General features: G+C 37.7%; 1 protein-coding gene across 3 annotated transcripts in view; it reads left to right on the forward strand.

Moving 5' to 3' along the window:
• Positions 1–13,634, forward strand: part of COMMD10 (COMM domain containing 10) — a 239,654-nt gene that overhangs the window by 36,334 nt on the left and 189,686 nt on the right. The window contains exon 5 of one of the 3 annotated variants that reach the window (XM_014591533.1): positions 956–996. The exons of the other annotated variants lie outside the window; for them this stretch is intronic. Within the exon in view, the coding sequence (XP_014447019.1) occupies positions 956–964 (9 nt within the window). The 3' untranslated portion in view covers positions 965–996. Of the gene's footprint in view, positions 1–955; positions 997–13,634 lie in introns of those variants that run through there. 3 annotated transcript variants of the gene reach the window in all.

The following is a 13,634-nucleotide window of genomic DNA, read 5'->3' on the forward strand; positions in this document are numbered from 1 at the left end:
TCATCATCATCATCTTCATCGTCATCATCTTCGTCAGCAGCAAGTTTTACTTCTTTCTGTGGAACCTTGCTTCCACCTCCAGGGGCAGATCGTTTTCCAGACATACTTAAGAGTTTCACGTCCTCTTCCTCTTCTTCTTCTGACTCTGCATCTTCCTCCACAGTTTCTAAGTGCTATCCACTAATATGCACAGGCCCTGAACCTCACTTCAACCTTAAGACCACAGGTGGTGCTATTTCAAAGCTCCCAAGGGAAACCGTTGGCTGTACAGACATTTTCAGTGTTGCCAGTATTACTTTAATTGGACTGCCTTCATAATCATTGCCTCTGCTTCAACAATGTGCAATTCATCCTTTGCACCAGCCCCTAAACTAACTGTTCTTAAAGATAACTGGTGTTCACTTTCATCATTGTCCACTTTAAAGTGATAATCTTTGTCGGTTTTTAGTTCACAACCGAAAAGATAGTTCTGGGGCCTCACGGGGCTCATGTCCATGTCCATCGAATCTTCCATGGGGTGGTGCCACGCACTTGGGTTGGTGAGAAGGCGGATGGAGGTAAACGACTACGGCTCCCGAAAACAGCCACGCAGGACGGAATCACTCCAGGGAGCACAGTGTGATTTTAAAGCCACCAGGTCTGGGACTTGAAACAGTGGTTGGCCATATGGGAATCCAGCGATGTAACCACTATACCACCTGCTGGCTCCAATTGTATCTCTTTAAAACAAATAAAATAGGTAAGAATGAGATGATATGGAAGATCTGAGAAGAAGAGATCGTAATGACTGAGTGTGATCTGAGAATAATATAAGAGATGTTATTATTTATGAGCATTGAAAGAAATATTCTTTGTTAGCATTTTTACTAATACTGATTATATCATGTACATGTCTGTCTTTTATTATTATTATTATTATTTATTTACTTTTAATTTTTTTTTTTTTTTGCCACAGGGCATATGAACTTGCTTGAGAGAGAGAAAGACAGACAGACAGTGAAAGGGAAAGTGATAAAATTACCCCTAAGGAGGATGGCCTCACCACAATCCCTTCTCTTCCATTCTTCTCTTGGCATTTTGGGGACACATGTACACGCACCTAGTGTTAGTTTCAAGCCACTGGGTCTGAGACTTGAATGCAGTTGGTCATCCCGGAGTCCAGTGCCTTAACCACTACACCTCCTGCTGGCCCCCACTTCTCTCCTCTTTGAAGAACCAGGTCTAACGGCCGACAGGTGGTGGTTCAGGTACTGGATTCCTACATGGCTGACCACAGGTTGATTCCCAGACCTGGTAGCTTGCTTTCTCCCTTTCTGTCTCTTTTCTCGGGTCAAATTTAAAAAATAACTAATAAAAGTTCAATAAAATAATTATTTAATTAGAAAAAGAATCAGGTCCAGCCAGATTACATGACTGCCAACTTACTTGGACGTTATGTGTAATTTATTAGTTTATTACAGTGTTCTGAAAGTATCATTTCACTGTACATGACTAGTAAAATAAGTATGTTTTGCAGTTCAATGATAGTGTAACCTCAGACAAATTATTTCATCTTTATGAGACTGTTTCTTCATCTGTAAAATGGGGAAAATGGTTATTTATCTGCTCAATAAAATTGGTTGCTACCATCATTATCAATAAAATTTTTTTTTGTTGGCTAAAATAAATAAATGTTTTTGTCTTGAGCCAAAGTACTCAATAAATTACTTCCTGACGAAATGATTATCCTTTTCCTTTCCTTGTACTCTCTCTCCTTTTATTTATTTATTCATTTTTTGATGACATTTTTAATATTTATGTTTGGTGGGAATTGGGAGGGAAACTCTTGAAACTGTTTTCTCCCATGATCTGAAGAACACATTCCTTTACGTTTAGGATAATGATCTGGAACTCACCAGTGCGGACTGGGACTATTCATGAGTAGTTTTCTTCCTTCTACAGAAACATACTCCAAGTAGCTACATACCTTCTTCTTATTTCTCATGACTACTTGTGTATTTAAGTCTGAGTAACTAAAAGCAGTTTGTAGGTTAGAAGGATACTATTTTGATCATATATCAGCTACGTTTTAAAAATATTATCATTTTATTATTATTAATACATTCAATCGTTATACATCATTTAGATTGTAAACAGACTTACCCAGCATATTATACACCTCAGTCCAGCCCAGTTGAGAATACTATACATGTCATCATCAACAGGTCATAAACCATATCTGTGTCCCATAAATGTCTTATCTATTTTTTTCCACAAGTTTCCTTTCCTACACTTTTCTCCTCTCCCACTCTCCTTCCACTTTGTCCCTAGTGTCTGTAACAATTTTCAATCCTTTTATGTCCTTCAGTCTTTCAGTCTCTACCATAGAGTGCAGACTGTTGGTATATGTTAAGTGGAGACATGCAGTGTCTCTCTTTCATAACCTGACTTGCTTCACTCAGCAATAAATCTTCCATATTTGTCCACTTTCTATCCAACGCCAGGGACTTGTTTTTTTGTGGCTGAATAGTATTCCATGGAGTATATGTGCCACACTTTTTTAGTCCATTCATCTGTTTGTGGACATTTGAGTTGGTTCCATGTCTTAGCTATACTTTAAGCATCTTGACTTTGGGAAGCTTAAGTCCTCCTGGTTCCTTTATTACATCTTCCAAATAGTCCTATGTATCTGTTATATTTTTAGGCAGTAGGAATGAATGAATGCTTCTAATAAAACAGCCATGTTTTAAATTTACATTATTTAGGACATTGATATAGATGTGCAAGCCGACTCATTTGAGATATGGACTTGAATACGTTTATGCTTTCCTTTGTTGTTATTCTGAAATCTTGAATGAATATATGCACATTTGTTAGCCTTATAGCTTACAAAGCTAGAGCACCATTTTTGTTAACTGGCAGGAAGGAGAGCAGCAGTACACACGCGTAAAGGATGTTTCCATGTCGTCATGTATGCAAACTCATGTGACTTGTTTCTCCATATTGTGTCTCTCCTTGGCATTGTGTAGATTTGGTTCTCTTTCTTGTATCTCCTTAAGCAGTAGACATGTAGTGAAACATGGAGCCACGGTCAATCTGTGTGCTCTCCATGAACATGCCATCTTCACGCGATGTTGTGTGCCCTAGTTGCGAAGGGACAGTGAATTCTATACCTGCTTCCCTCAGCGAGCTGCTGCCTGGAATTACTGTTTTTTTTTCTTACTTACATTCTCCCTGATTTTATGAACTGATATTCTCTTTTTATAATCTTACTTCAAATGGTTTCTTGAGGCTAATTTTAGACAACTCTGATTATTAAGGACCACAAACAAGTCTCTCTCTACCCCTCTCCTCCCCTTGTTACTTGCTTTGTCCTAAAATGAGAATTCAGGAATTCTTGGCAGATTGGAGTATTAAGTAAAAGGAACAGAGTTATGGGGTATGTTTTAAAAACCAAGTCTGTTTAAAAGAAGAGAGAGTTTTTATTAAAAGGAAGATTAAAAGTCATCACCGTTTAGTTTATGATACAAAGTACCATGAAGCACAAGGTTGTCATATTTATGAAATCGGTATATGTTTAAAGCACAGAACATAGGTAAAAACTCTTTTAAGTGTATATTTTATAACTTCTAAACATTTTTGAGAAGATTAAAGTGAGTATAGATTGTGAGGGAGTATTTTCATGTTTACTTTTGAGCTATTGAGAAGTTACTGTAACTCACTGGAGTGCGTTTCTTCCTTACATCCCACATACGCATGAGAAATGAGGCTGCAGTGAAGTCCTCATCGCTCTCACGCGAGATAACATTGACTGTGTTCTCCTTTCTCAGAACGTTCCTGTCTCAAGGCTTTCCTGTTTCGCTGCTAATTTTATCATGAAAACTGGGTGATTGTAGCTTAACGACGGTACTTTGATAAATAGTGTAGTTGTTTTCAGTTAATTGTCTCGCTGTTTGTCTGCTTAGCAAAGTAAGATCGTGTTTCTGTTCCACAGATACCTTCAGGTTTTTTTTCCTTCTGGTTTATTTCATTAGGGGGCAGTAGAGCGCTTTGCTTTCTGTACTTTTTTCTGCCGTTCAGTGTTATTTGAAATAGCATTCAGAATAATCTGTGAAGTCAGTAGTTGTGGGAAATGCTGAGTGTTTACATTTCTAATCTGTATACAACAATGGACTTCTCTTGTTTCCATCAACAAAATTAATGCCTATTAATCAGATAGGTATAGCACAAATAAATGAAATCATCATGATGTAGTTCTTGTTAATTTGCATATGATCATTTGCCAAAATGGAATTTATTAAAAAGGCTATTGACTTTTTGGTTATATTCCGTCACTTGTATTAATTTCTTTGTGAAAAAAATAAAGTAAAATAATCCACAAGATAATTGAGTGGTTGTACTAGGTTATAGTGAAGCTAGCTCTATACTAATTCTAGTGGGTTGAAAATTCTTTATATAAAATGGCAATGTCATATGTAACAACGGTTGGCAATTTTGAATGATGTCAACATTTTAACTTTGAATATTCTAAAAACATATAATGCTTAAATTTTTTTCTTAATCGTGCATCCTGTCTGGTAAATTTACTGTTCAAGACAATTAGTTTTGTCACTACAGGGATTTCAAAACATTTTTTGTATGTCATTTAAGAAAGAACTCTTTACAAAAAGAAAGAACTCTATGTTTTACTTAAAATTTTTTTTCTTTTGTAACAACTGGGATAAAATGATTGAGGGGCCAGGCAGTGTCACAGGGATAATGCAGGGGAACCCACATGGGAAAGGTCTTGGGTTTGCATCCTGTGGCCTCCCTGAGCACAAGTGCGTTGATATGTGTCAGTGATTTGGGACAGCTGGGGTTGTGTGTGAGGATTCCCTCTCGGGTCTCTCCTCCTCCACCCCCGAACTCCATCCTCTCCCTCCCTCCATCCCTCTGCCATCCACCTCCCCTTTCCCTCTCTGTCTTTCTTTCATGGAAGAAATGACTAGATAAACTTGTAAAAAGTCACCTTGAGAAGAGAACTTCTAATTATCTTAGTATTAAAGCTGATTAACTCAGGTTCTTTATGGACAGGTAATTATGATTTTGAGTGAACTTACGACTATTTTTTTTTTTTTTTTGCCAGAGGACATGTATGCTCATGAGAGAGAGAGACAGAGAGGCAGAGAGGTGAGAAGGTACCCCCTCCCCCAGACAAGGAATAGTCATGCTGTAATCCCTTCTCATTTTCTCCACTCCATTGGGATTTTGGGCATGTACTCATGAGAGCCCAGCCTGTTTTCCAGGCTGTTGGGGTTGGGATTTGGTTTACTTAAACACCAGGTCGTGGAGCTGGGCCAGACTTAGGACTTTTAATATCAGCTTTCTGAGTTAAAGATTATTCTTATTTTCAAAATGTATGAGACATTCTATTGGGTCATCAGAAAAGTCTTGATACAGTCTGGCATAAAAAAACATAGAGAAATACATCATGACTTTTCCGGTGGCCCAACATTTGGAGGGAGGAAAGGAAAAAAAAAACAAAAACAAAATAAAACTGTTAGTGTTTTATCAGTACCAGACAAAGTGTTACCATTTTTAATGTTTAAAACATCTCTTCTAGGTATGAATTCTTATTATTAGCCTTATAAATAGATGGACAAATGTTAAAAATTTTTTCCAGATTATATGATTAGCAAGCAGCAGATATGTATAGCACAAATAAAAGGATTTGAAAGGAGATTATTGGTAGATGCTGTATCATTTTGATTATTAAATTACAAGGGTTACGAAGATTCTAAATTTTTGTTGTTGTTGTTAGCTTTTGCTGTAGGGTGTGTGTGCTCACCAGAGAGAGACAGAGAGAGGGGACATGATAAATTATCCCCCAGAGGAGATGGCTATGCTGCAGTCCCTTCTCCATCCTTCTCTTCGAATTTTGGGCACACTCACAGACGTTCCCGGACTGCTTTCCAAGCTGCCCGTCTGGGACTCAGACTGCTCTGTCACCCTGTGGGATCCGGCTACTTTAACCTCTGCTACTGCTGGCCCAGGAGTCTAGATATTTCTTCCTGTTACGTGATTAAGTTGAAATAATTTTACCATCTTTGTCAGGGAGAGAAACTATTTTCATGTAATAAGTAAAATGGTGCATAATGTTAGTTCAACAGAGGCTGCGTTTATTAATAAATTTTCATCTTAAGGGCTAGAGCCCTGTGGCTCGTAGCTCTTACGCCATATATGAGACTTCAGTGTTCATGACTTAGAACAAAAAGTAGACTGTATCACTTAAAAATAATGTCCTCAGATTTGTTTAGGACAGAAAAATGTATATGGTTTTCAAAAAATGAACTCTTATTACAGAAATTTAAAATATTTTTGATCATTTAGGGGCCAGCAGGTGGCATAGTGATTAAGGTGTTAAGAATCCCTCAAGGCTGAGGACAGTTCAAGTTCTGAACCCAGAGGCTTGAAACTCAGGTTGGGCTCATTTGTTACATGCCCAAAATCCTGAGAAAGGAATGGAGGAGGAGGGATTGCGGCATGGCCATCCTCCTAGGGAGTGATTTCACACTTTCCCTCTTTCTGTCTCTCTGGCGAGTACATGTGCCCTACAGCAAAATATCTCTTGTTTTTTTTTTTTTTTTTTAATCTTTTAAGGGCAATGTTAGTATTAACTAGCTTAGAAGGACCTTCAGATTTTTCTAAGGTGTTCTTATGGGGGAGGTTTGAATTCTCCAAATGTTGTAAATTTTTTTTTTTTTTTTGCAGTATCCCACATCATATCTTTATTAACATAAATCACACGAAGATATTTTCTCACCCTTAATTAATCATCCAAAGAAGATAATCCAACTGATAGAACTTAATTCAAATACATAAAAAGATCCTCTCACATATTTAACATTGCTAAATTGCTTTTTAGATTTTATATATTTAAGGTACACAGCATGCTATTTTGATGTAAATATATATAGTGAAGTGATTACTAAGTTGGGCAAAGTAATCCATCCAGCACCTTCCATAGTCAGCGTTATTCTGTGTGTGTGTGTGTGTGTGTGTGTGTGTGTGGTGAAAACAGAAATCGCCTAAAGTCTACCGTCTTAGCAAATTCCCAGTAAGCCATTCAATAGTATTAACTGTTGTCCTCAGGGTGTACATTGCATCCCTAGACGTGTTCATCCTATGTAGCTGCACGTTTGTACCGGTGAACCCGCTTCTCATGTCCTCTCCCCCTTTGCTCTTGGAAACTACCCTTCTATTCTCTGATTCCATATATTAGGCCTTTCCCCCCTTCAGTTCCATGTGTAAGTGAAATCATACCGTATTTTTCTTTCTGAGTCTGTCTTATTTCACTTAGCATAATGTTATACGGGAGCTTCCATGGCACAAATGGCAACATCCTTTTTTTTTTTTTTTGGAGAGATTTTCACTGTAGGGCGCGTGCGCTCGCCAGACAGACAGAGAGAGACATAGAGACAGAAAGCGAGAAATCACCCCCCAGGGGGGATGGTCACACCACAATCCCTTCTCCTCCATTCTCCTCTTGGGATTTTGGGAACGCACGCACACGCGCCCGGCGTGAGTTTTAAGCCACCAGGTCCGGGACACGAACCACGGTCGTCTACGTGGGAGTCCAGCGAAATAGCCATTACGCTAACTGCTGGTTCCCAACATCCTTTTTTTTTTAAAGGGTGAATAATGTGTGTGTGTGTGTGTGTGTGTGTATATCTGTGTATGTAAGTGCGTGTGTGTATGTATGTATATCTGTGTATGTAAGTGTGTGTGTCTGTATCTCTTATCTTTTTGCTAATAGCCATCTTAGCTAGTATAAGGTAATAACTCATTATGGTTTTGATTTGCTTTTCCCTGATGATTAGTAATATTGAGCACCTTTTCATATACCTACTGGCCATTTTTATGTCTTATTTGGAGAAATACCTATTCAGATCCTTTTACCATTTTTTTTTTTTTTTTTGGAGAGATTTTCGCTATAGGGCGCATGCGCTCGCCAGACAGACAGAGAGAGACATAGAGACAGAAAGCGAGAAATCACCCCCCAGGGGGGATGGTCACGCCACAATCCTTTCTCCTCCATTCTCCTCTTGGGATCTTGGACATGCATGCACACGCACCTGGCGTGAGTTTTAAGCCACCGGGTCCGGGACGCGAACCGCGGTCGACTACGTGGGAGTCCAGTGACATAGCCATTATGCTAACTGCTGGTTCCCGATCCTTTTCCCATTTTTAAAAATCAGATTGCTTTTTTTTTTTTTTCTTTTTTTGCAATTCAGTTGTGTTTCTTTATGTTTCTGGTTATTAACCTTTTATCAGATATGTGGTTTACAAAGTAATTTATCCTAATCCATAGGCTAACTTTTCACTTGTTATTTTTTTATGGTGCAGAAGCTTTTTTAGTTTTATGTATCATATTTATTTATTTTTGCTTTTATTGCTTGATCTTTGGCAGCTATAACCTTATAAGATATATTTCTTAAATAATAAGACTTGAAAGTAGAAATGACTCTTTGGACCATGGGCTTCAAAATAGATGTTGTATTATCAGGCATAAAAATAACATTAATCTCCCTGTTCATCTTCATCAGATCTCTTGGGTGGCCAGGTGCATTGTTGGTGAGCAGTCTTTTTATTTTATTTTAATTTAATTTTATTTTTTTTTAGGGAAATTTTTCCTATAGTGCACATGCGTTGACTGGAAAGACAGAAAATGAGAAATTATTCCCCAGGGGTGATGGCCCTGCCACAATCCCTTCTCTTCTTGGGATCTTGGGCATGCATACACATATGCCTGGCATGAGTTTTAAGTAGTCAGGTCTGGGACTCAAATTGCAATTGTGGGAGTACAGCAAAGTAACCATTACACCATCTGCTGGTCCCAAGCAGTCATGTTTTAAAAAGACATGCTATATTAAAAATTGTTATGGACACTAGGGACAAAGTGGAAGGAGAATGGGAGAGGAGAAGAGTGTAGGAAAGGAAATTTTGGGAAAAAAATAGACAGGTGAGACATTTATGGGACACAGATATGGTTTATGACCTGTTGATGATGACATGTGTAGTATTCTCAACTGGGCTGGACTGAGGCGTATATCAGCTGAGTAAAGTCTCTTTACAATCTAAATGATGTATAGTGATTGAATGTATGAATAATAATAACTGGAAAAAAATTTAAAAAGGATATAATATCATCCAGGCTTGTTACTCTACTTGTAGAACACAGAGTAGATTTAGTCCAATTCCTAAGCATCTAGGATTTTCAGAATGGTAATGGTGTTGGCTTTTATTTGAAGTCACTAGCTGTTTTAGCCCGTTAAGAGAGTTAAGCTTGTCCTTTGAAGCCTCGAAGCCAGGCATTGCCTCATTTTAGCTGTGAAAGACCTAGATGACATCTTTTTTTTTTTTTCTTCTTTCTTTTTTGGTAGATTGTTTTCTATATGGTGTGTGTGTGCTTACTGGAGTGAGACAGAGAGAGAGAGAGGGAAAATGAGAACTCATCCCTCGGGGGAGGATCATGCTACTATTCTTTTTCCTCCATTGTATTTTGGGCATGAATACACACACGCCTGGTATGTTTTCAGGTTGCTAGATCTGCAACTCAAACTGTGGAGTTAGTCATATAGGATCCATCACCTTAACCATTATACCACCTGCTGGCTCCTTAGATGACATCTTACAGTAGAAGGTTGTTTTGTTTACATTTAAAACGAGTTGTTCACTGGGGCTGGCAGGTGGCATGGTGGTTAAGGGTGTTGGATTCCCACATGGCCGACCATGGTTTGAGTCCCAGACTTGGTGGCTTGCTCTCTTTCTGTCTCCCCTCCTCTCTGGGCAAATGTAAATGAACAAAGTTAAATTTTTAAAAATCTTAAAAAAAAAAACAAACCCTGTTGTTGACTGTAGCTACCTTTATCAATTATCTTAGCTAAACTTTGTAGATAACTTGCTGCAGCTTGTACATCAGCACTTGCTGCTTTACCTTGCACTTTGACGTTATGAAGGTGACTTCTTTCCTTAAACCTCATGAACAAGCCTCTGCTAACTTTAAACTTTTCTTCTACATCTTCCTCACATCCCTCAGCTTCATAGAATTGAACAGTTAGAGTCCTGCTGTGGATTAGGTTTTGGCTTAAGGGAATGATGTCAGTACTTTGGTCTTTTATCCAAGCCAGTAAAACTTCTCCCCTTCAGCAAAAAGGCTGTTTCACTTTCTTGTGATGTTCACTAGAGCAGCACTTTAAATTTCTTTCAGGAACCTTTCCTTTGTATTCAAAACTTAGATAACTGTTTGGTGCATGAGGTCTACTTTTGTTTGGCCTGTCTAAGTGTTTGACATGCCTTCCTCACTAAACTTAATTATTTCTAGCTTTTGATTTGAAGTAAGAGACAAAAGAATCTCTTTCCTTGAATACTTGGCATCCATTATAAGATTATTAATTAGCCTAATTTCAGTATTGTTGTGTCTCAGGAATTAGGGAGACCTGAAAAGAGGGGCTGGGTGGGGGAGATGATTGGTCGATAGAACTGTCCAAACACACACAATGTTTATCAGTGAAGTTTGCTGTCTTTTATGGGCGTGCTTCATGGTGCCCCCAGGACAGTTACAATGGTAACATCGAAGATCACTGATTACAGATCACCATAACAGATAAAATAATAATGAAAACGTTTGAAATATTGTGAGAACTACCAAAATGTGACACAGAGATACTGAGTAGCACATCCTGTTGGAAAGATGGTGCTGGTAGACTGACTTTTTGCAGGATTGCTGCAGACCTTCAATTTTAAAAAATACAACGTCTGTGAAACACAGTAAGGCAAAGTGTGATAAAATAAAGTTCGTCTTTAGTTGGTTTTGCATTTGTGTTCATTCAGTCACCCTGAATGTTTTTATTGGTGATTTTTATCCTTTTACATTTATAACTTAACCTTTCTGTCTTTTGACTTTAATAATACACTTATAATCAATATACTGACCAATGTTAAAGTAAAAAACATTTTTTGGGCTTACATATTTACTTTTCCAACAAGTTTCGTACTCATTATGCTCTTATGTCACCTTGTAGTGCTATTTTTGTTTCAGTCTGAAAAATCTTATTTAGCTTTTCTTTTTATTTATTTATTTATTTATTTTTTATTTATTTATTTTTTTGGAGAGATTTTCACTGTAGGGTGCGTGCGCTCGCCAGACAGAGTCTCCTCCATTCTTTTCTCGGGATCTTGGGTATGCACACACATGCGCTCAGCATGAGTTTAAGCCACTGGGACCAGAACTCGAACCATGGTTGATTACATGTGAGTCCAGCGACATAGCCATTATGCTAACTGCTGGTCCCATTCTCTCTTCAGAAATTTTGAAGAACAGATTTGCTGGTTTTACATTTTGACTATGTCAGCCACTTCATTTTGGTGTATAAGAGTGCCGCTGAAAAATCTGCTCATGGTCTTATGGGTAGTACTCTTGTATTTAAAAAAACTATTTTTCTTATTGCTTTTGAAATTCTCTTTAACTATTTTAAAAAATTATAATTATGATCTATTGAGTCATTGGAAAAGTCATGACACATTCTTGTCATAGAAAAACTGAGAAAAATGTGTCATGATTTTTCTGACGACCCAGTAATGCATTTTTCTTTATTTGTGGTAGAGCATGTATGTGCATACCTACGAGAGAGGTGAGCACCCCCTGCAGAGTCTGGTCACACTGTGATATCCTTCCTTCAGTCCTTCGGCCCCTCAGATCTCGGGCACTGACATGTATGCCTGACGTGGTTCCGTCTGACTGGGCTGGGCATTCAAACTGTGGCTGCCATGTAAGTTCTGGCTTCTCTCGCATGGTGTTACTGCTGTGCCATTTAACTGGCCCTTTAACTTTTAGTTTTTAAGTTTATTGAGAGAAAGACAAGAACCCTCCGTGGGGTCTCATGACATGCTGTTGCCCAGCCTCGTAGTCACTGAGATCATGGCACAGCTGCATGGTAAATGCAAGTCAGTCCAGGGACGAAGCTACCGTCTTCCCTCAGCATAGCCGAGTGCTGTGCTGCTGCTGCACCGCCACGATTGGCCGTCTTTGCCTTTAACTTTTGCCAGTTTGATTGTGTCTCAGTGTGGGTCTCTTTGGATCATCTGTTTGATATTCTTCAGGCTTTTTGGATATGGATTTCTGTTTACTTCCCCAAGCTTGCGAAGTTTTCAGCTCTTAATTCTTTGAATAAACTTTGTTTCTTTGTTTTTTCTCCTCTGGCACTTTGATAATGTGTATAGTTCTGTTTGTTGTCCTGTATCAAATATTGTATTTTTATTAATGCAGTTTACATAGCGAATGTATATATGTTCTTGATAATTCAGATGTATTTTTCTTTACTACAACAGCTGTACAATTTATAATAAAATTTTGTGAAAGTATAATGAAAAAAGTCAATTAAAATCAAGTATAATTACAATATTCATAATACTGTTACGTTTGCTTGTATGACCTTCAGTTTTTTTCCTTGTACACAGCTATTAACTTAGAATGATTGTTAAAGAAATAGTGAAAGAATGGGAAGTTTTATTGTTACTATTTAGGGATATGGTATTGATATGGTAATGAGAAGACATCTCATTCATCAGATTTTTGGTGTTTTCATTAATAGCAATTATTTCTTTTTTAAGAATTATTTAAGTTTATTATTATTACTATTATTAATTTGCTATAGACTACATGTACTGACCAGAGGGAGACAGAGACAGAGAGAGAGAAAGCAAGTCGTCAGGTCTAAGACTCAAACCATGGTCAGCTATCTGGAAGTCCAGTGCCCTAACCACCCTGCTGGCAATAGTCAAGTCTAGGACTCAAACCATGGTCAGTTATCAGGAAGTCCAGTGCCCTAACCACCCTGCTGGCACCAATAGCAGTTATTTACTTTTCTGTGATATATCTTATCTGAAGAGGAATTCTATAAAGTTTTCAGTTTTTTACTCTCTTTAATCATAAATTTTATATAGTAAGCTTTATTCCAACAGTTCCAAATGTATCATTTGCACTAATTATTTAGGGTTCAGAAAAAATTTTTAGACAGGTCAGTGGTTTTTCCTCTTAAATGAAATGATTGATAAATATTGCTTTTAAGATAAATTTTTATTGGACCAGCAGGTGACATAGAGGTTAATTAAGGTGGCTAGATCCCACATGGTAGGTAGACTGTTCAAGTCCTGGAACTGGTGGCTTGAAAAACATGCTGGGTGTGCATGTCCAAACTCATGAGAGGAGAGTGCAGGAGAAAGGATTGAGGTGTGGCCATCCCCTGGAGGGTGATTTATTTATTTCTCTCGTTCTTTCTCCAGTGAGCACATATATGCTATACCAAATGAAAATAAAATTGTCATTAATTTTTTTGTTACTTAAGTGCTTTACATGTGCTTATTATAGAAAAGTTGGCAATTACAGGGTTATAGAAGGAAAAACAGACTTTCCAGCAAATGCATCCAATCTAATTGATCTTTTATTTCAGTGTTTATTGTGTGGCTACTATTTTTTCCAGAGTGGGGTCATAGGACTTGTTTGATTTTATATTTTACTTTTTTCACTTAATAATCTAAACATTTTTCCATACTATCTTTTTAACTTGTATCTTAATTTTTTTTTTTTTTTTTTTTGGGGGGGTTTTTCCATTAGG

Source organism: Tupaia chinensis, unplaced genomic scaffold (assembly GCF_000334495.1).
Source record: "Tupaia chinensis unplaced genomic scaffold, TupChi_1.0 Scaffold000591_1, whole genome shotgun sequence".
Classification (NCBI taxonomy): Eukaryota; Metazoa; Chordata; class Mammalia; order Scandentia; family Tupaiidae; genus Tupaia; species Tupaia belangeri.